The sequence below is a fragment of the Eptesicus fuscus genome, chromosome 14 (assembly GCF_027574615.1).
Source record: "Eptesicus fuscus isolate TK198812 chromosome 14, DD_ASM_mEF_20220401, whole genome shotgun sequence".
In the NCBI taxonomy this organism is placed as follows: Eukaryota; Metazoa; Chordata; class Mammalia; order Chiroptera; family Vespertilionidae; genus Eptesicus; species Eptesicus fuscus.
The window spans coordinates 25,997,348-26,021,655 of record NC_072486.1 but is presented as its reverse complement, the minus strand read 5'-3'; the positions used below and the strand labels follow the sequence as shown (position 1 = coordinate 26,021,655).

General features: G+C 38.3%; 1 protein-coding gene across 1 annotated transcript in view; it reads left to right on the top strand.

The window, feature by feature from the left end:
- Positions 1-2,024: 2,024 nt before the first annotated feature.
- Positions 2,025-24,308, top strand: part of PPP1R9A (protein phosphatase 1 regulatory subunit 9A) — a 226,291-nt gene continuing 204,007 nt past the window's right edge. Inside the window, 1 exon segment of the mRNA XM_054726426.1 lies at positions 2,025-3,608. Within this exon segment, the coding sequence (XP_054582401.1) occupies positions 2,217-3,608 (1,392 nt within the window). The 5' untranslated portion in view covers positions 2,025-2,216.

The following is a 24,308-nucleotide window of genomic DNA, read 5'->3' as shown; positions in this document are numbered from 1 at the left end:
CGCTGGGCCGGGCGCGCGTGGGGGGCCGCGGCGCGAGGGGGAAGCGGCCGCCTCCGCCGCCCCCCGCGCGCGCGGCGCCGCGAGGAGCGGGTGGAGGGCGCGGAGCGGGCGGCGCGCGGCCGAGCGGCGGGCACCGGGGGGGGGGGGCGGGGGCGCCGGGGGGGGGGGGTGGGAGCGCGGCCGCCCGACCCTCCCCGCCGGCGGCGGCGGCTCCCGCTCGGGTAAGGGGGAGGCTGCTCGCGGGGCGAGGAGTTGGGGCGGGTGGAGAGGGAGAGGGAGGAAATCGGGACGCACAAAGGCTGAGTTGCAGGCTGGGGGTGGGGGTGGGCTGTGGTTGGGAGCGATAGGTTGGGAGATCGGAGGCATGATCAGTGGCATCTATTGTTTCCTGGCACATTGGGAGGAAAAACAAAGGGATTTAGGAGCATTACCCTGTCATTTTTTTTTTCTTTCTTTTTTTTTTTTTTTCCTTTTTCCTTTTTTAAACGTGGGCAGGGAGCCCGGCTCTCCCCGGGCCACCCTGGGATCCGCCTGGCAGCCGCCGGCAGCCGCAGCCAAGGTGGTAGGACTCCAGGTGCTCCTTGGCACCAAGCTAGCCTGCGACCTCCTGCCGTAGCGCCTGGCGTCACCTGCTCTCCCGGCCCTGCCCCGGGGCCGAGGGCCGGCGTCCCGAACCTGGCTGGGGAAATCGGCCGCCTCTCAAGTTGGTGTTATTTATGTTTGTCTTTGGTTGAGGGCACGTTTTGAATCCCCCGGCTGCCCCAGCTCCCCCGCCCCCGCCCCACCTCGGGCTGGAATAGGCGGGGGAGGGAGTGGGGGGGGGGTGAAGCGTGGGGGGAAGGGAGGGTGTGTGAGGCTTGAAGCCAAGGTCCGGGTGTGGAAGGAGACGATCCATGATGCCTTACCCCCCAAACCAGGCACCACACTCGAAAAGCCTTTCTTGTTTGTGTGCATGGGCCATGCATGCGTGCTGGGCCAGGAGCCGAGTTTGGCGACGATTTAAGTGAAAGTGTGTGCAGCCTCAGCTGATGGTGCGTGAGGCTGATGTGGCTCGGCCTCCTTATTGAAATCCCACAAACCAAAACCAAATGCAAAAAAAAAAAAAAAAAAAAAAAATCTTCAGAACTACAGGGTCCGCTCCTCAAGAAGCTCTTGAAGTATTTATGGCTGTCCTATTGATATGAAACCCAGCTGTGGGCGCCAGGAGACCCGCAAGCCTGCATGGCGTTGCATTTTTGGAGCTTGTAGTAAGTTAGAGGCAAGTCGGAATAAACAAATCAGGGCTGTTAAATAGAGGTTTCATGGTACATTTGCTTTCTGATCATCACATTCTCATGCTTTTATTCCCATGACATTCTACATCCCTTTCTGTAATTAATAATATCCACTCTGAGGAAACTTCCAAATATTTGCTGTAACTGGACGGAGAGGGAAACTTATTGCCATTTAAGAACTTTGTTCTGCTCGTGTTGGTCTGATATTGCACTAGTGTTGCTTTGGGGATGCTGTCAGTGAGAACCCTGGACCAGAAAGAGGGAAGTAAGCCTCGATAGGCATGCTTTGGAGTTTGTAAACATAGTTTCCAAACTTTTAATGGTTTTTAAACAGAAAGAATAACTTTTATCTGATGTGAAGCGTCCCAAATGAAGTTCATTTTTTTTTTTTCTGGGCAGTTTGATGATTTCTTAAAGATGTACAAACATGCTTATTTCTTTTAAGGCGGTTCACAAAAGCAATTAAAACTTGGGCTCAAGTATTGCTTTCAAGTGTGCTTGTGTAACTTGTATGTGTGCATGTTGTGATTTTGGTAGAGCTCTCTCCAAATTGTGTTTGAAACATTTTGTTACCAGAGACCAGAGTTATAACTTTTAAAGTCTTGGCTTTTAAATTCCAGCTTCAGTAAGTAATTTCCTCTGTTTGAGGCATGTTGAAAGGAAAAGTGTATGTTAGTTGAGTAAACATAAATTCAAATAAGTAAATGAATTCAGAAATTCATTCTTTTCTATTACAGATGAACCTCTAGTCTTGCTTTGAAAAAGCCATTTTGTGTAACTCTTGACTGAATAATTTCCTAATACACCTGTTGCGTGGATCACTGACACAGTATGCTATTTGAGAGGTACTTTTTCTTGACCAAATACTGGTGATTAGAGAAGAGAGGTATATATATATTTTCCTGATCATTATGAACATTGGCTTTTCACCCTGAAATAAAAATGTTGAAAACCGAGTCTTCAGGCGAACGAACCACTCTCAGAAGTGCCTCTCCTCACAGGAATGCATATAGAACTGAGTTCCAGGCACTGAAAAGTACCTTTGACAAACCCAAGTCAGATGGGGAACAAAAAACAAAAGAAGGTGAGGGCTCCCAGCAGAGCAGGGGGAGGAAATATGGCTCCAATGTCAACAGAATTAAAAACCTATTTATGCAGATGGGTATGGAACCCAATGAGAATGCTGCAGTCGTTGCCAAAACAAGGGGCAAAGGTGGACCTTCATCCCCTCAGAGAAGAATGAGGCCCAAAGAATTTCTGGAGAAAACAGATGGCTCAGTTGTTAAGTTGGAGTCCTCTGTTTCAGAGCGAATTAGTAGATTTGACACAATGCACGATGGCCCTTCGTATTCTAAGTTCACAGAAACTCGCAAGTTGTTTGAGAGAAGTGTGCTTGAATCGGGGCAAAACAACCGTTATTCCCCAAAGAAAGAGAAAGCTGGAGGGAGTGAACCTCAGGATGAATGGGGTGGTTCGAAGTCCAACAGAGGCAGTACTGATTCCTTGGACAGCCTTAGCTCCCGGACCGAGGCTGTCTCCCCAACTGTGAGTCAACTGAGTGCAGTATTTGAGAACACGGATTCCCCCAGTTCCATCATTTCTGAGAAGGCTGAAAATGAATACTCGGTGACGGGACATTATCCCCTGAATTTGCCAGCTGTGACAGTTACAAATCTTGACACCTTTAGTCGTCTTAAGGATTCTGATTCTTGCACTCCTCCAAGCAAACACGGTGATGATGCAGAGGATGCTCAGAAGAGCAACACATCCCCTGTACCACAAGTGGCTTCGAAAAGTACCTCTCTAGCTTTGATACCCAGTGAAGAGGCAGAGCAGAGCAAGGAAGCCGAGGGCTCCACATCTAACCAAGAGACTCCCGACAGAGTTGACAGAGACGTTCCCGGAGAACCTTGTGCTGAGAAGAAGGCAATGCCAGAGTCTGACATCCTCTCCCCCCAGAGTGAGCCTTTAGGAGGTGCCAAAGCGAATTTGGTTGGGAATGAGGCAGCAATGCCACAGAAGAAAGAGCTTGCAGGTGGTGATTTTATCTCTGCTGATGCTTCTGGATCCGGCTGTGGGAAGGAAGTACCTGAGGATTCAAGTAATATTGAGAGTCCCCATGTTTACATGCACAGTGACTATAACGTATATAGGGTAAGATCCAGGTATAATTCCGACTGGCGAGAGACAGGCACTGAACAGGATGAGCAGGAGGATAGTGATGAAAACAATTACTATCAACCTGACATGGAATACTCGGAAATCGTTGGACTGCCAGAAGAAGAAGAAATCCCCACAAATAGGAAAATTAAGTTTAGTAGTGCTCCGATTAAGGTAAGTAGGTTTTCTCAGTTTGTTTTGCAAGTTTTTTTCTAGGTTTTCTTCGTAGTATTTGGGCCTAACTGTATGCAGAACAGATTTTTGACAACTAGAAGGAATTCAAGGTTGTTGATATACACATGTTGTTGGTGATTTTAAAAGTATGGGAGATATCCATCATAGTTCCTAATGTGCTTTAGAGTTGCCTAAGCCAGTATTGAGTAATATTAAAGTTGGAGAAGTTTGGGGATTGTAAGATACTTTCCAGTGGACCAGAGTGTGGATATAATATTATGAACACTGAAAAACCAAGGGTGTTAGTCTGAAATAGAGTGACTTCTATAACTAATTTTACCTAAAGTTACCCATAAATAATAACCTTTTCTGAATCTAAACACTAGGATATCAAGTATAACACACAAAAGGGAGCCTTATGGTAAGCTTGAAATAATACTCTTTATTTCCTAGCTTCAAAAAATCTGAGTTATCCCTTCCTTAAGTGTAAGTAGATTGTGAGGAATGTTGGAATTTTTTTTTTTTTGTACTGCTACTTGGTAGTGAAAGTTTGATTCATGGCAATATATTAGCGGACTTAAATACTTTAATTGGAAAGCTATTACTGTAAATAGCTTTGCGTTCAGAATTTGATCTGTAGCTTTAAAATGAAACTTTGTGAAAGGAAGTTAAGTTGATTTGCCATTCATGGATTTATTTTTACCTCTTGAAAACTGGATAAATGCCAGCTGACTTCGGATGCTCTATTCTAACGACTTCACTTAGTTCACATTTGGTATGGAGGAATAGCGCAGAGTGCATCAGCAGCGGGTGGTGAAACATTATTAGCTGGTAATGGCACCGGGGGTATGGGGTTGAGTGTCAGAATCTCCCGGAGTGCCGTTTCAGAGTGTCCTTGCCACCAGCCCCGTCCCAGGATCCTGGCATGCCCTCCTAGGGGAATCTGGAGGGTGGCAGTGGCAGAATGTGTAGTTTCAAACCACTTTCTAGGGGCTTCTATCTTTCACACTGTATATATGATAGATTTGGAATTTGAGATGGTTTCTTATTACATTTTCTCCTCCAAATCTCTGACCACTGTCTGTTGTCACTTCCTTCTTATGAAACTCCGATATAAGGCTGTAAAATGTGCAGTTTACAAAGCAAAGAGAAATCTGATCTCACTTTAATGATGCAATACTGTTTTGAAATAAAGTTATAACCTGTGAAGTTGTCCACAGGTGTTAGACGGGAAACTTTCATTGCACCAATGGAAGGCACAAGTTCTGGATCAGACTGGGCCATGTCAAGGTCAACTGTGTGTAAACTAGAGGTGTGAGTCTAGGTCCTGAGCAAGCTAAGTTTATTTGCAGTGCTTTGCCCCCTTCCTTTGTTATTCTCCCCGGTCCCCCCCAATTCCAGGCGCTCTCTTTAGTGAGCCTGTTCCGGGCTTGTTCAATGAGCTCCCTAATTTGACAGTTCATGTCCCCTTTGCAAGTGCTCCCATTTGAACATCATTGTTGTACCCCTTAGGAAGAAAGCAGTAGGATTAAATTGTTTCACATTGAACAAAGCGAGAATAACTGAAATGAACTCTTCAAGGAGTTTGTTAAAACCAGTGACTGACTTTCTTTTTTATTTGGGTGGGGGGGCGTCGCAGCTTATGAAAGTTGATCAAGTAGAATGCTACCCACTCAACCAAATGGGGCACTGGCTATGTATTTGGGTTCTGTGCTGTCCAAAATATAACTGCACAGGAATAGGTTTAATGAACTTTAAAGGATTTATCTTTGAAATATGGCTGTTCATATATGATCAAGCCAGTTTTGGGATATGATATTTTGAAATTCAAATGATTTTTCCCCTAGTATTGCTTATACCAGTAAGCATTTTGCCTTTTAATTTTTATACAATAAAGATACTGTATATTTCATATAACAAAGAATGAAATAGGTTACATATATTTAAGCTTAGCACATTTCATCAAGAACATAGATCAAGCAAAAGATTTGTGAAGCAGAGAGATAATGCCCTGTTTTAGCGGGCAGTTAACAGTACTAGTTGGAGTGGATTAACTTGACAAACAGAGGATCCATTCTTTGCCCTTTGTGATGAATAAGACAATTACTCTTTCTTGTTGTTCCCATTGTTTAACATGTAAGTGTGGTTTCACTTGGAAATTTTGAGAGCTACTTTTCTACTGGGTGATGTTCATGATGGTAGTATTTAGATTAATTTGCAATTAAGACTGCGTCAGAGAGTAGTAATACTTAACTAAATTCAGTGTGTATTTATTGAAGGCTTGTTGTGTGTATTCTCATGCTGTTAGCTGCAGGAGAACAAAAACTTACTGGGTTATGTCTTGCCTCTGTGAGCTTGTGGAGTCGAGTCTTAAACACATGCTACTTAAACCCATGTAACAGTGTACAAACTTGTGCCTAAGTGTCGTATGAGTACTTTAAATGTCCTTGGCTGTACCAGGTGCATGGAGTGAACAGGACCCGGCCAATCATTTGGAAGGGAATACATTCACCTATTTCATATGTGTGTTTCTTTATTCTTTTTATAAACCATTATTTATAGAATGAGAAGTTATGATTTTCAACCAAAATCTTTCCCTTTGAAATTTAAACACATTCCTTCTTTCAGAAGCAATAGGAAGCATATTCCTTACAGATATGATCTTTAGAACTTTTACATACTTTCTCAGATACTCTCATCTTATTCTTCACAAGGGTAAAAATTCTCAACACCTTTAGCCTCTTCTTTTAGATCTTGTTTATGATCTCGGTGTATGTGGTGTCCTCAGTGTCTATTTCAATTCTCCTATAGATATTTTAGAAAGATATTTCCCTTGATCATAAATCTAATTTTCAATCTGGACTTAGAAAATCATTTGAATCATACCTGATCTTTCTTGTCTAGCATATTCCTTATACATAATTGCTGGTGACTTTTAGAAATGGTTGGATTGTTTCTTAATGGATAGGTTAATGTGTTTCATAGTGTCCTGGAAAACTATAATGAGATTAATAATAGAAAACATAAAATCCAACTTCGAGATATGGAGTGAAGGAGTGTTATGAACCATGCTAATTTGGGACGTGGAATTATGCCTACATTCTCAGGAATTTCTCAAAACCAAGAGATTGAATTAAATTTGTCTTAGATAAATCAAAGATAGAAAGGGTGACACTTTTTCATTCTTTATGTTAATTCAAAACATTTACTGAGTCCTTACTATATGTTAGGAACAATGCAAATGTGATAAATATATAAAATGATTGGAGCCGGTCAAGTTAGAAACTGCTGTTAGGGGGGAAGTGTACAGCCCATTAGAGATGCTTCTAAGGCTATTCTCAAGCCTATGCTTGGCTGATCTTTAAGGCCACAGAAACTTCATTAAGGACGTCACACCCCTTTCTCTGTTTCTGGTGGCCTTATGCCCTTCGGATTGGTGCTCTTGAAACATAGTGTATCTGAAAAGGGATATTTTCCTAATTCCTCAGCAAGAAGGAGATTGCAGGGTTAATGTTGAGGTGCAGTGTGCTATCCTTTTCTGAGTGTTTCCTCAAACCGTATAGAGTTTTACAGAGCTGGGTTCAAAGGAGAGTCGCCCAGGGCAGCAGTGTTGCTCTAAACCAGGGGTCCTCAAACTACGGCCCGCGGGCCACACGCGGCCCGCCGAGGACATTTATCCGGCCCGCCGGGTGTTTTTGCCGCCGCTGCCTGTTCTGCTTAGCAGCCGACTTAGCAGTGTGCATAGGAATTTGTTCATAGTTTGTTTTTTTTTTAAACTATAGTCCGGCCCTCCAACGGTCTGAGGGACAGTGAACTGGCCCCCTGTTTAAAAAGTGTGAGGACCCCTGCTAAACCCTACATGCTAGTTGTTGAAAACGGTTTCATTAGCGTTTTCTTCCTCACTCGGGGCTCTGAGTTGTCAGGGGGTGCACAAAGCTTTTTATTCAGGATAGTGCTCAGAGCACAGTTCTGAGATCCCAATTTCTGTCCTTGTGGAGCTTTTTCTATCCAAAAGCCTCGCTCCGTGCTCCTTAAACTTAATAGGCATATGAACCAACTGGGGATCTTTTAAAATGTGGATTTGTGATTCAGTAGGTGTTTTGTGGGCAGTTACCTTGATGCGATGGTTAGCCTCCAAGAATGCTACCAGCTATCCGAGGTTATGGCATACAGGCTCAGCAGCTAAATTAAAATGCTGGAGTCACACGATTTATCAATTTAGTTTAAAACCCACAGCCGAAGCAAGAGGGAAGCCATAGAGTAAGTTCATATACCGACAGTGCTAATGAGTTTGGAAGGACCCACAGCATGAGTCCTGCGTACACAGTATTCATCTGTCCCATTCCTTTTTCACCTCAACCTTCCCCATTGATGGTGTGGTTATGAGGGCTAAAGTTGATATGTGAGTAAGGACTCCACCGACTAATGATGCCCTGCGCTAATGACACAGACTTGCTCCAACGCAGAGAGTGAGGACAGGTGCACTTAGATACAGCGGTAGCGTTGCCGGTTTTTTTTCCCATCATGTTTTCTATTTTGGCACGTCTTACAGGTTACTAACTTACTTATTTTTAACACATATTATGAATTTTGCTCTCTTCTTACAAGCTTTTTTAAAAAAATACATTTTTATTGATTTCAGAGAGGAAGGAGGAGAGAGAGATAGAAACATCAGTGATGAGAAAGAATCACCGATCGGCTGCCTCCTGCATGCCCTTCAATGGGGACCAAGCCTGCAACCCGGGCTTGTGCCCTTGACCAGAATCGAACCTGGGACCCGGCCGATGCTCTATCCACTGAGCCAAACCAGCCAGGGCTCCTCTTATAATCTTTTATTACCTATACTTAATCGAGCCTCTGAGTGTTGCCTCTTTCATAAGCTACTAGCTTATGAAATAATCAAACATTATCACTTATGAGTTTCTCTACCTTTATAACAGAATTTAATATTCTCAAATAAATCAGCAAACTCAGAAAACTCGAGGTCCGGGGTGAGATTTTGCATTTCTAACAAGTGCTCAGGTTAGTGCTGGGCTTCTTTCTGGTCAAGAGTCCTCTTTGGGATCTGATTTTGAATAACAGTCTCCTGACTTCTGAAAGGGGCTGGTCCTAAAGTACGGGGGAAGGTCATTTAACAAATCTGCTTTCCAGATGGGTCTGCTGTATGTAGCTGGTTGTGTGGAATAATTCTTTGAAGATGAAACAGGTGTAAAGTTGTAAAGTGCATGAAGCACTCTGTCTCTGGATACCAAAGCGGATTATGACCCCTAAATTCATTAGGAGTTTGGATCATTAAAAATTCTGGACCCTTTGTGTGGTCGAAGTTTTTAAGTCTAAAAAGACAGGAGGAAGAAGTTCCCGATAGATTCAGAAGTTCCATTTCTTTCATTATTGTGGAGTCTAAATTAATATATTTCTATAGAGAATATAAGAATTGTCCTCTTAGTTTGCTCTTATTTGGATAACTTTGATGTCATGACATTTAAATTGGATTTCCTTTTAAGTTTTGATGTTTTGTAACCTATAGTTCATAACCAGGTAAACATGTCAAATATTTGAATATACTGTGTAAAGTCTAATACTGAATATTTATTGAATGAAACCCTTTTCTAATATTGAGTACATATACAAACACCCTTTTCTTCCCCACTGAACATTGGTCATTTGACATGTAAAAAAGAATTATTCTGTACAGCAAAATATTATATATATTTGTTGTCATTTATTTATAATACAAAGATTTAAAGTTTCTTGCTTTTTGTGCCATCCATATATTTTATCTTCCTCACAAAGTACACTAGGACTTTAAAGATACGAGGCTGAATTTTGGGGAGAATAACTTTATTATGTTATTCATCTACTGTTTACTTTATTAACCCAGTTATATGCCCCTTAGCAGTAATTCGACTTAAGTCTCATCTGCATTAGCTTTTCTCTAACATCGTCTTCACCACTCAAAAAGAAAAAGATTTCAGAATTTCTGTGGAAATATACAGTTAGATATAGGATAACTTCTGTATAAACAAAACAAACATTGCTGTATTAAACTCTGAATATTATTTCTTGGGTGCTCGCTTTGGCAACAAATATACTGAATATTATTTCTCAGTTTTTGTGTTGTTATCCAATTTATTTAATAGTTTTTTCATAATTTTCTGTGCTTTCTTTTTGCATCTATTTCAATTCTGTTCTTTTGCCTCCTTATAGTCTACAGTTTCTCATTTTGAATAGGAAGACAACATTTCAAATAATGCTTTATACTTTTATTCCTAGTCACTTAAAAAAATTTCCCCTTGTTCCAATCTCTTCATTTTGGTTTGTGACACAGCAACTTAAAGACGAAAAGTATTTAAACGTAATCTAGTGTAATTTCCCGCTCACTTCAGTTAGCTCTTGAGTGGCATATTGTTGACAGATGACCCTTCAGCTTCTGCTTGAATAATTCCGCTATGGGGAGTTTATTATTTTGCCAGGTCAAAGGAAAGTTAGCAGAAGGGACACGCTGTGTGTGTGAGTGCACACGCGCATGCACATGTATGTGCTTATTTTCATTTACTTTTACCTTGCAATTTTCTATTGAGATAAAATTCAAATAACACAAAATTCCCATTTATAGCGTACAATTTAGCGGTTCGCCGTATATTTACAGCGCTGTGCAGCCATCACTGTTTTCTAATTCTAGAAAATTTCCACCACCCTAGAAAGAAACCCTGTGCCTGTTAGCAGTCACTCCCAATTTTCCTTCTTCCCGCATCCTCTGGCAAACACTAATCTACTTTCTGTCTCTATGGATTTGCCTCTTCTGGACATTTCTTATAAATGGAATCAGGAGCAGGCTTTTAAAAGGAATACAGGAGACACAAAGAGTATGACTTGGGCTATGTTAAAATTTAAGATAGCATGAGGACATCAGACTACAGGAAACCCAAAGAGCAAAGGCAAAAAATAATTTTCTGGACGGTGACATGGTCTAAAGATGAAGTGGCAAGAAGTGGGAGCAATAAATTCTGTCTGCACTTTTATGCAATGTCCTGGAGAGGAAGAAGACAAGAAACTGAGGAACAGCAGGATCCAGGAAGGGATGAGGGTACGTATTTGTCACCTGAGGAAGACTCGTGTATGCAGCAAAGAGGATGGCTGCAATAACTCCCTGGTTCGGGACACTGCACTTCTGTTCATGTGCTCTGAAACTGCTGTTGATGAAGCATAGGTCTCTGCTTCAGCAGAGCGTGTCTTTAAAGGCACAAATAGTGCTAGTGCTGATTTTCATCTTGACACTGGCCTTTTCTAGCATGCAGAGACCCTTACCCTTTTCTAATGATCTGATGCTTATTTGCATCCTACTCTTATGTTGTTGCTTTCATGATTCTTTTATGTTGACTGGAATTGTTCATGGACAAACTTCACTGTTTATTTAAAATTTTTTTTTCATCTTTCATTATTTCAATATAGATTTCAAATGCCATACTTAATGTTCTCTGTAATATAACCATCTGTGAGGTGAGTAATTGTGAGTGGGCGTTTATTTAGTTTATTGCACATTGTCTACTGAAGTGTCTTATATATATATATATTTCTATTAAGTATTATTAACTGGTAATGAAAGTAACCAAGAGTGACTTGATATTCTGTGAACTTGGGAAAATTTTCCTCTTATGGTCTTCATTTTTTTATTTGTAATTAAGGCTATCTTACCTGTAATTTATCACTAAGACGCCTTTATCAGCTTTAACATCTTGTGATTTTTCTGTTAAACATATTTGTACAATACCATTATACGTAGTAAATATCTGTGCTATCATTTCAAAGGGAACATTTTGGACATCTTTTGTTGAATTGTCAAAATGAATTTATAGTCAAGTGCTCTTGCGAATGTTATCTATACTAGACATTATAGTAAACATTTTTAAGTGATTAAAGTATTAAATCCAAGGGAGTACATTTTTATAGAGTGTACATCTAGAGTACATCTTCAGAGTGGCTCCATTATTGAAATTAGTGTTGAACTATATGTTAATACACCCTGCTGGGTACCTAAGAATAAAGAGAGAAATGCTTTGTAATACAGATGCTGACATATTAATTGCTTCACTCACTTTTGTTCTGGAAATAGCTGCACCGCATATTCAGCATAATTGAGATACTGGTAATTTTTTGCACAGTTCCTAAGTTTTCAGCCTAATTTGCTTCTATTTCTCACGCACCTATCCTTACAAAAAGGACAATGAAATAGGCAGAGTATAAAAATATCTGAAAATACAATATTTTAGGAGAAAAGTTTTCTTCTTTGCTTACCTAATCTATTTCAGAGGGATTTTTGAAAAGCATTTGTAGAGTTAAATCTGTTCCTTATATATTTATGTATGAGGAAAAGTGGTTTTATAAGAGATATTTCCAAATTATTTTCTGCACACAGTGGGCTAGATTGGGACACAGAGTGATTGGCAAGGGTCAAACTGATAAACAGAGTCCTGACCGTGGAGGCTTCTTTCCGGGAGTGACCAGTTGAGTCAGTATTTGGTGTTGTGCCCTTGATGCTTTTGGACCAGCGTGGCCTTGAGAAGCTGCATAACTCTGCCCGAGTCTGTCACTCTGCAGTGAGGTGGACCTTTCTCTTTCATCTACTTCAGATCTCTCCTTCAAAAATTACTTCTTACTTTTAATTTTCTTTCAAAAATTTGTTGGGACAGAGTTTCATGGAGAGTACGTTTATACTGGAAAATTTATCTAGAATACAGGGATTTTAGAGTCCTTGAAGTCAGGAGGGTCTGTTCAGGCTACCGAGCGGTTTTTCTTCCTCTGTAAGGGACCTCAGTGGACAAGAGAGCTAGACAGCTTTATTGGTTGGTGTTTAAGATCCACCTGTGAGTCAGTGCTGTGTTGATGGGTTCTATTACTAAGCACTTGTTTCAGATGAAATAGATGTACAAAGTTGTTACATGAAGGAAGAAAAAGACAAATTTACCTTTTTTGTTATTAATCAAGTGTTATAAGTATTTTTTTTTTTTTAAGAAACCATTCCTCGGGGGGAGAAGCAAAACTTTACTGTAGGGTGTTTGAATATTGTGCACCATTACATAAAACGTATTTATTTTTAGAAGTTTATTCTGAAGGTAGAATAATAAAGGGCAGTAATTTAAGTGGTGCATCATTTATTATGGACTGTGCCCAAAGCACCAATTTCCTCTTAGAAATTTCTAGGTTGAGCACGGAACATGAAAATAAATACTTAAACAAAATAAAAGCTGATCCAGAAATGAAAATCCATGGTAAAACAGGGAAATTAGAATACAGGGATGATAATAATGTAGATCTTCATTTACTTTTGGTATCTGTGCATAACACTAAATTAACAATAAAAGGGAATTAACCCTATATACAGTTTTTTGTTCAGCATCTAGAGTTTAGATTATTTAGCTAGAAATCTAAAAGTAAAATTATTGGCTAAAATATGTGTAAGCCGTTGATGCATACTGCCTGAATTATTATAATTACCACTCCATTGGAATGGTTTGCTCACAATCCCTGCACGAGCACTTGGTATTATTTATATGCTTTACAGTTTTCAGTTTGGTAGATGAAAAATGTCTTTCATAATTTCTATGTATTATGTTGATTTATTGGTGAGTTTGAATGCTTTCATGTATTTACAGGCTTTTTAAGATATGAATGTTTATTGCCTTTTTTTTTTTTTTTGGTCAATGATTGTTAGTAAGGAGTTTATCAAAGTGTTACTTGTCTTGGTAGACAGTTAAAAGAACTCATGTATCCAATAATAGAGAAATGGATAAATTAATTATGATATATACACATAGTGTAATAGGATAAAACTTTTTAAAATCATGTTTTCTAGAATTTTTAAAAATGAGAAATATTTTACAATATTGTGTAGGGTAAAAAGACTGGTTAAATATTTAATTGCATTTTTATCATTATTTTATTTTTAAAGTATATGTATTTACACCTAGAACAACGATCGAAAGCACATATATCAAAATGTTAATTCTCATTATTTCTGGATGGAGAGAATAAAGGTGATGTTTAAAAAATTACTTTTATTTTTTTAAATTTACTAAATTTTCTATAATGAACATGTTACTGCTTTAATTATATAAATATAAAAAAGGTGATGGGGGTCACAATTGGAATGGTCAGCAATAACAACTTAGGAAGTTGACAAAAACAAATTTTTAATACTTTCTAAGATTCTAGTAATATTTAATATAATTTTATTTGGCAGTCATTGTATCAGAGGAAAAACATTTTGGTTGAGGACTGTAAATTTATGGAATACTGAAGAAGGGTTGGGTGAACTTTTGACAGTTGAATTCATTAAGTGCATACTTTTTTACTTCTTGATAAAATTGATCCCCCATTTGTGGCTAAGCTTGTAAATATCATGGGGGGAAGACCTTTCAATGTATTTTAAATTATGGTGTAACATTTGTATATCTGTTAGATATTTTCCTTGAGTTGCTGTTGTGTTACTTAAAATATGCCTTAAACACTGGGCATGTATTCTGGATTTGAAGTGAAAAATATTTGAAAAGGCAGTCTTACTAAAATTAATACATATTTGTTTAAAGAAAGCCTAACAATGGTCTCAGGTGAGATTATGTCTTTCTTTTTGATCTGTTAAATCATTAAGCCTCAACAGGCTTTCTCTCTCCAAAGATGAGACAGTAGAGAAATCAAATTTAGTATCTGGTCTATATGTAATCCTATGAAAACATTCAGTTAAAAACAGGATTTTGAGTTCTAGACCTCCACAGTGTCCTTTTGAATATGTTTCCTGTTCCAAAACACCAACCAGTATGTAGTTTCCTGTTGTTCTATTTAACAAAACTTTTAGCTGAAAAGAGAATCATTTGATGTAGGATTAGATTATATGGTAGTGTATCATATTTTTAGTTAGAGTCAAAGGGTCAGTTCCTTTCATACATTGGGTAGTGTTCTATCTTTGCAAAGCTTTTGTAGATAATGCTGGAGTGTATAAAGGAGAAAAATATTTTTGTTGGGTGGTAGAGTTTTCCGAAATTAGAAATTTAAAGTATTGCTTCTGGCCTAATTAGATCAACTGATAACTCAAATCTTAACAGTTGTAAGCAGTTTGGCATTTTATAAGCGCTTCTGAAGTCCTAATTAAATTGCCTTATTATTTAATCTGGTGCTACATTATAATTTTTCATTATGTATAGTTAAAGCTTACTATAATAGGGCTAATAAATTCCATTTGTATTTCACCGAATATTGAGTTTATAGTGGTAATGTTTAGATGGTTGTATATTATTGTAGGGATTATTTAAAGAAAAAAGGCAACATTACTTTGCATCCCACCAAGTTTGAGATGAGATGTGTTTTTCCATTGGAGACCACCATGATTCTTGTAGAACTGTTATGTTGCCGGTTTCTTTTTTGAATAACGAGGTCTGTGATTTATATGTTTACGGAACTAGAGAGCTATCAGGAGGTTGCCCCATTTGCAGATGTAGCAGTCAGAAGTTTTAGTTTAAAGTTACTTGGTTTTGATGCAATGAATTTCTCACCCTTAATCAGATAGGAACCATTGACTAAGTAGAATTGATCTATTTCGCTGGAGGGTGGTGGAAATATAAACTCTAAATATTGATATGAAATAATTTTAATGTTTAGGTAATATATTAAGGTTCTATTTAATGTTTAGATAATATATTAGGGTTCTCCAGAGAAACAGAACCAAAAGTGTGTGTGTGTGTGTGTGAGTGTGTGTGTGTGTGTGTGTGTGTGTGTGTGTATGAAGAGAGAGATTTAAGGAATTAGTTATGGAGGCTGTGCTGTTAGGCTAGAGACCCAGGGAAGAGCCGAGGTTGCAGTTCAAGTCCAAAAGGTGTCAAGCAGAAGACCCAGGGCAGAATGCAGGTTAGACACTCTGGGTTCAAGTCTGAAGGCTATCTACTTGAGAGTTCCTTCTTGCTCAGGGGAAGTCAGTCCTTTGTGCTATTTAGGCCTTCTAGTGATTGGATGAGGCCCACTCACGTTATGGAGGGCAATCTGCTTCACTCAACGTTAACCAATTTAAATGTGAATCTCATTTTAAAAAATAATCTCATAGAAGCATCCAGAATAATGTTTGGCCAAGTGTCTGGATCCCATGGCTCAGTGACTTTTACACAAAATTAAACCACCACAGTCTGGGATTCCTATTTGGTTGTACCCCCCTGAAGATGTTTCAGGGAATGAAAAACCTACATTTTCCCCACATGTCTTCGTGGAGGAGTTGTTAGAACACCTGCTAAAGGGGTTCTCGCTCTTGGGGCAGTAAGTAGTAGTAGGAGGTAGTAGATCACATGGTTTGGAATATCAGACCTAGATGCAGATCCTACTGACACATGATCTTCTTAAGAAAACATGTTTAAACTTTACAGGCAGGGACTTTGTCTGTTTTATGCTGTGTCTCTAGTTCTGTCATGTTGCCTGGCACATAGTAGGCATACAATTAGTGTTAGTAACCTTTACTGTCCATCCCCCATACTCCTTCAACCTTCCTATTCCCTACTCCCACAGGAAGGTTCAAAGTGGGATGATGGAGATAATATTTGTACATGTATAATGATTGTATAATTTATTTATAGGTAAAATCCTTCAAGTTAGCAGTTATAAATGAAAATGGAGTGATTCTATTACAGATTGCCATCTTTTTTGGCTCCTGCTCTGGTTTGCTGAAGCTGTTGTGCTCTCTCTCATTTGGGGAATCTCCATCTATTGCCCTGTAGTGACAGTTTATAAGTAACCAAAAGCCGTCATTAAAGTATGGTTGCATGAGATTTGGCTGTGAGGGGAGAAGGGGGAGAGTATTCATTTTGCCTTAACTTTATTTCTGCTTTGAGTGATTGCCCAAGCTTGTAATTAGTTGCAACAGAATATAAAAATTGAGGCTCCATATAAAAGATGTAAAGTAATGCTCCTTATTTGAAATTGCAGTAATTTGCTACAACTTTGGTAGCTTGAATCTATGAGTCTATCTGTATTCTTACATGAAAAGTTAAAGAAGGCAATTAAATTATTTCTTACCATTTAGTCTTTTTTCACCTTTTATTTCCTGACCTGTTTATTAAAATGTGTTTTTGTTGTTCTTGTGAGCCATTAGAAAGGAATTACCCTTTTGGATAATTTCTGCGTTCGTTTTTCTCAGTGACTCAAAAGTTAGTAATAAACTTCATGGAAACAAATAATCCAAGGTCTTGAAACCATATTTTTGGTTTGTATGTTTCCTCCATGAATTACATTAACTGGAAGATGTCTGACAGTTGTTATTAGGCTGAAATATGAAGTGGTTTCGCTTGTTCATGTAAATTTGTTTATATACATAATGTATATCATTTTCCCCTGGCAGAAATAGCTTTTAATGGCACTTTAAGGAAGAAAATTGCTAAGCTGTTTTCTTTTTAAATAAAAACACAATAACTTTTCATGAGTTTATATACATTTCTAGAGACCTGCAAAAAAAAGTGTTTCATAAAAAAATAAAAAAGCTCCTTTTAGTGCTAGTGATGTTGGGGAGAACGTATGATAATATGAAAGTTCATTGTGTTATTTGAATGTTAAATGTTATGTTATTACCGCTGATATTTTTTGTTTTGAGATTAATATGATTATAACATTTTGTAATTACTACATGGGCAGTAGTCAAGGCTGATAAATCACTTATTATTTGGGTGTTTATAAATAACTGGTTTGCTACAGTCACTTAGAGAGGCATTGTCTTCTGAATTGATAGTAGTCAACAAACATTATTAAATATACTTATTATGTGTTGAGCTTTGGGCTCTGTCTGCTGTGTAGATATTAATATAAATATGACAAGCCCTTGCTCCTCAAGAAATTTATAGTCTTGTGAAGGAGACGGGCAGAGAAGAAAACATTTATAAGATAGTGTGATAAGTGCTGTGATATAGGTATATGCAGAAGGTGACCATATAAAATTTATTGTCCAAACTGACTCGTTTCAGAAGAAAAGAGGGGTAAATAATAATTATACATATTTGAGAAGTTAGCTAGTCTGAGTCTGTGTTTGTTTGTTTGTTTGTTTATTTATTTATTTATTTATTTATTTATTTACTAATTAAATAAGAGTATAGACTGTTGCCTAGTTGTCTTTGTAGCACTCAGTGTTAGGGTGACCATGTAGTTTATTGCCGAACTGGGACACTTTTGGAGATTGAAAGAAATGCTGTTAATACTTCTGTTGGGACAATAGGCATAACCTAGGACTGACCCAGGGGAGCCAGTACACATGGTCACCCACATATACCAGAGGTGCTCCTGAGCAGGAATGTCTACCTTCAGTAGGAGGAAGGCCATCATCAGGGAGGGCTTCCTCAGAGAGGTGGTACTTGAGTCTTTAAAGATGAATAAGAATGAGGTAGATGTGTGGGACATGCTAAGGTGAAGGAAAAGCATGTCCCTGTTAGAGGTACCTACAAATAAATCAGAACAGCTGGAGGAACAGGAGGTGTGTGTGTGTGTGTGTGTGTGTGTGTGTGTGTGTGTGTGTGGTGTGAGAATGTAGGCAGGTAGTATTTCAAGGAGGGATTGTATTCTAACGGGTTGGAAATTAAATGCACAGTCTGGGGAGTCACTGAAGAACTTGAAGGGCCAGATGACCTTATCATTTTGCTGTAGTGCCTCCCTCCCGTATATTGGTGGTTATGGGAGGTTGGAGGAAATCCATTGGTTCTCTTTCATTTTCTCAGTCTTTCAGTAAACATTTATCTTAGAAGCTTTCAACCAACTTCTATTTAACCAACTTGCTGGATTAACTGATGTTTTCCTTTTGCCAGAAAAGACGTACTGACTGATGCCCATCTGAATGATTCAGGTTTGCAGACTGTTCTTATGCCCTCACTACTCATCCTGCCAAGTTGAGTTGTAGGCTTTCTATGGGTTGGTTATTTATTTCTTATAAACCTGTTTTTGCTCATGTATCTTATCTAAGTATGTATTTAATTGAATATTATGTAAGTTGGTGAAATATGATTAGGAGAAGAAATACCCTTTCTATAAATATGCAAATTGAATTTTTGTAAAGATCTGATAAAGAGGTCACTTAAAAATCTTGCTGTTGAATTAAGTGAGGGTGATATGAGTGAATAACACTGTTTGAACAAATAGCTAAGAAGATTATTTTGTGAGTATTTTAAGTTTTTGCTCCACTTTAAGAAGGCCAAACTGGCCATCACGGCCAGTGCAAGAAAGATAATTCCTATCGTTAATGGCCCGATGATTGCTGAATGAATGTACCTTTAGGTGTCTTATATTAATATAGACCTAATAAAATACATATCAGTTTTTATGAATCCAGATTTTAACTGCCTCTTTCAATTAGCTGACAAATTCTTAGTCTAAATCGCATTTACTAAGATCACATCTTCTTGTAAAGAGTGTCTGTTTTAAACTAGGCACTATGATACCTAAATTACTTAGCAGAACAATCCTCTCTCAAAGAGCTGTTCCAGTGGGACGGATGGACACATAGGTCAACAGTTATAATGTAGTGAGAGAAACACTATGGTAGAGGTGTGCACAGGACACTGTGAGTGCAGAAGGCAAGGCACATGGGTTCTGGAGGCAAGTTAGGGGAAGCTTCTGGAAGGAAATAAAGCTCTAGCTGAGTTTTGAAGGTTTAGTGTTTGCAGAGAAAGGGGCAGGTATGTAAGGTAGCAGGAAGGCACAGAAGGGAGAAAAATCTGGAATCTTTTGCAGATCTTTTGGTGTGTCTCAGTGGTTTAGCATTGACCCATGAACCAAGAGGTCACGGGTTAAGACTCCAGGTCAGGGCACATACCCTGGTTGCGGGCTTGATTCCCAGTGGGGGGCGTGCAGGAGGCAGCTGATAGATGTTTCTCTCTCATCGATGTTTCTCTCTATTCCTCTCTCTTCCTCTATCTCTAAATTAATACAAAAATATTTTTTAAAAGTAGTTTAATATTGTTGGGACATGGTAAGGCACAGACAGATCAGGAAGGTTCCTTTGCAGACTGTTTTGAAACTTACCAGTCATTGGTAGGGATATTGAAGAATGAAAGTCATGGTTGGATTTATGTATGAGAAAGACAACTCTGATGGAGAGTGGAAGATGGATTGAAGGGCAGGTGTGGATATGGGGGTGGGGTGGGGATGCAGGAGTCCAGGTGAATAGGGAGAGATATGCCTGATGAATGTAAGAATGGGTATCAAGACGGGCAAATGGAAAACTGGGGCAAGATGGGTTAGGCAGAAGATGATGAGAGGTGCTGATTTTTATAAAATTAACATTTCAGTGCAAAAATTATATGCAACTGTTTCTTCTCATCTATGTATTTCTCCTTCCCTGCAAAGGACCTTTTCTGGTGCTTATTTTATAACTGGTATATACCTCAGCAAATGAGAGATAGTGAAGGAATTAGCCAGATACAAAGAGGGAGTTTGTAGTCTTTGGTCCAATATTTGCAAAATAGGATGGGTGAACGAATGGGGTCCTTGGAGTGAAGGCTGTGGATCTGATAGTTGGATCCAGGTTTCAGTGCCATTTGGGTACTGTGAGAAGAGAAAAGACTGGACTAAGGGATTAAGATATGGTGAGAGTATTTGGAGACAGCATGGTAGTGCAGGCCTACATTTTGGAGGAACAGACTTTGAGAAATATTGCTTTGGAGAAAGTTTGAAAGAAAGATTTAATAAGTACAAAGGTTTAATGAAAGACCTTGCTGCTGGTACGTTGGTAGAAAAAGTAAAGAACTCTTACTAGTAAACTGGCAGATTTGGAATCAGTTCAGGGCCTCAAAGAACCAGTGCTGTGCTTAGCTGTCAGAGCCTTCCAGTTTAAGACTGGATGGCTAATGGGTCTGCCCACTACAGTCAGCTGTGCAGATTGATGGTACCTTCTGTAGAATTACTTTGCATGGTCAGCTAGAAGTTTTTCTTTTTTTCCGTTGAAGATTTTTTTCAGCTGTATTTTGCACTCTGATATGATGGATCTGTAATGATTCTAAACAAAGTAACATACATGAATATTACTCTAAATCAGCAGTTGACCGAAACAGGATGCCTTTCTATCTTAATTTACTTTGGAAAAATACGTCCTCAACAGTTTATGCAAGTATTAGGTATACTAATCAACACAATAATAATGCTAACGTTCCTCTTAGGGTATTTTTCTGCATGAATTAGACTGACTTCTTAAAATACCATTCTATGTGTAAGAATGCGTGCCTCTGAAAGTATTTGGCTGGGAGTGGCTGTTTCCATGGCTATTTCTTCTCCAGTGAATTTTTGCTGCTGAGTCTACACTGACCTGCTTTTGGCACTTACTTCACTTGAGGTAGGTGTTGGCCTGGGCATTAGCCAGTTTTAAAGATAAGTTTAGTTTTATTTGCTGTTTATAAGATAAGCTGGCAAATGCTTGTGCCTGAGCCTTTCTGTCTCAGGGGTGGAGAGAAACATGGTATTGGCCCTCTTTAGAAAGAATGACTTATGATGGTTATTATTTTAAAACAAATTTGTATTTTCTAGCTGAAAGATGCTTTGGATTTTGTGCTATTATATTTTGCTTTATGATTTTGTAAATTGTGTCAAAAAGATTGACTTGCTACCAACGCCCTACTTGAATTCCCTAAAGTGAAGGTGCTGGATTAGATGATCTTCATATCTAGAAGTCTCCTGTAGAAATAAAATTTTGAGCCTTTAATATATAATTCTTAATTTGCTACACGAATAGTTAGACCCCTTCCTTTTGTGAACATTGCTTTGAAGTGTGAGTTTAGTGTTTGCTAATTTATTAGAACTGAAGTCAAGTTTCAGAGAAACTAATTCTGGAAGTTATTTAAATTTGGGCCTATGTTAAAATAGAGAGAATATGTATTCACAGCATTTGACCTTGGAATTCTAAGTAGGAGTGTTTGAGAAGAAAAGGGGATGGTGGAACTCATTGTGACAGCTCGTGAATTAAATTAACCACCTACTCTGTCTATAATAATTATGATTCATCTTTTTTTATACTGCTCTTCATTTACTAAGATGGAGACGGGAATTCCAGTCTACCTGGGCCTATGCTTTGTTTGTCAGGAAGGGTGATAGGGTTTTGATTCACTCTACTGTCTGATTTCCTGCGTGACTGGTAATCACATAACTGTGAAACAGATGGTCGGGAGTGTAGTACACATCTATAGAACAGCACAGTGTGATAAAATATGCGCCTATATGATTAAAAGTCAGGAAAGAATTGACTTTGACTATAACATTCACATTTTGCCTTTGGCTGTATATGTAGACCCACATCACTGTGCACATGTATGTATATAGCATATATAGTGTCCTGCTGTCATTTAGGAAAATTTCAGTGTTCTACTTATTAAGAACAGTTACATTATCAAACTACAAAGCTGAAAGAAATCCTCTGGGAACATAGTTTGCCATAATTCCACTGGAAATGTGCATTTACATGGCAATTAAGAGACAAATTTCCTCTCTGAAAAGTCAGAAATACAAGTTGAAGTTAAAATATTCGGAACTATTTGAATAAATGCCAGTGTAGCATGTGAAGTATCAAAATGCTTCTTAAGTAATCACTGAATTTAGATAGGCAGAGAGATCATAATAGAATTGAAGTGGGAGTCATTCTCCTCCCTTTTCTCAACTATATTGGAGACAGTTTCAGTGTGGTTAATGCTGTGTGCATATATTTGAAAATCAGTGTGGTCAGATCTCCAACCTGTAGAACTCTGTGAGCTGAAGAGTGACATCATAGGGCAAAGCAGTGAGATACAGTGAGATTAGGATGCTCACAGTCCCCAGGTAGTCGCCTGAGTAAATTTTAGTTTAATCACTTTGTCTCTATTCTGTAACCACCTAGAATTTCTTCATAATAGAAGGAAGTTTTCTGACCACTTGAACACTTCACAATAATAGAATAACAAGAAACAGCTTTGATTTTGGAGGTAAAAATATAGCCTCTGTAGGTTCTTGAGTATAGGTAGGCTGTGATTCCCAGCAATCAAGTGAGATTTGAGTGCCTGCTCATCCTAGCTGCTGCAGTCTTCAGGAAATTCATTTGCATTCCACCTCACAAACTTTTATTTTTTTCAATATAAAAATTTTTTTGGTGATATTTTGTATTCTCTTTTTCATTTATTTAAGAAAAAGCTTAATTTATTGAGGTGATATTGGTTAATAAATTATACGGGTTTCAGGTAAACAGTTTTACAGTGTATCATCTGTATATTGTATTGTGTGTTCACCACCTCAAGTCAAGTCTCCTTCCATCACCATTCATCTCCCCCTTTTACAACTTCTTCTACCTCCCCGCACCGTCCTTCCCTTTGGCAATCACCACACTGTCTTTGGTGTCCAGGAGTCCTTTTTTCTTTGTTTAATTCCTCAAATAAACTTCTCTTTTAAAGATCCTTTTGTTATTCTGCTTCATCCAAGTAATCTACATGACAGTGAGCTCCTTTGGGGAAAGGAAGCTCTACGACTTTGTAATTTTTATGTCCCCACGGCCTGTGGCACCAATTAAGTGCTCATTAATTAATTGTGAATGAATGCAACTTTACAGCCATCTACCCATAATTTAGTTATATGAGCTTAGTCCTGATTTTCAGAGCTCTTAGGCATTAATTAGGCTAACGAAGCCTATGAATTACAAGTCCATGCCAATAAGTGGTTTGGTTTCATACAGGAACTATATGCATCTCATATAAACTGATTTAAGAGAAAAAATGGAGAAATAAAAAACTTTTTTCTATCTGAAATTAAAAAAAAAACACCCACATTTTTATCTATCTGAAGAACCAGGTCATTGTATAGGTGGCCCTGATGATGGGTATTGGTGTTTCCTACAATATAGCATTTTGGATGGTTGCCAACCATCTCATTTCTTAGTTAATTCGGAATAACTTTGACAATTTGTTTTTTTTTTAAATTGGTTTGTGATATTGCTCATGAAGGGATTTGTTCTTCCCTTGCCATTATCCCAGCAAATATATGACATTTCTTATGGGAGGGGAGCTGATATTGGAGATGTTATTTATTTAAATGACATGCTTAACTCCTTTTGCCAGTGGAGGGAGGTGCTTTATGAATTTCAAGCAACTTCTTACTATTACCCTTGTAGAAGTCTGGAGTTATACAGAAGTGGTGTTTCAATTTCTTATTTGTTTTTGGATTGTCTTTTTCATTTAAAATACTATGAAATATATTTCTAAGATTTTTTATATCATGATTACTTTATGTATAACTTTTATTCCCCCCCCCCTCATTTGTTTTCAATGTTTTTCTTTTTATGTGGTTTAATTTCTTGCCCTGTGAGAAAGTAATTGGATGGAGCCCTTGAATCTGCTGTCTTTGTCTTTTGTAGCTTGTAATACACAAACATCATATGGTTGGAGTTGATATGATAAAAACATTTTTTTTTAGTTAAAAAAACTTACTTGTTTCAACAACAGAAATTTAAATTGGGTTTTATTTCGGTTGTAATTTGTTTATTATTTCCATAAGGTTCAGACTCCCTAGTTAAGTTGATATGTACAATTTTGTAACATAAACATCTTATAGAATTCCCCCTTTTGCCATCAACTTAATCAAATTTCTTGTTCTCACTTTTAGGGTTTTCCCTTTATACTCTTTTTCATAAGTTCCCTTTCTACTAACATTTCCTGCTGTTTTCCATTTCATTTTATTTTGCCT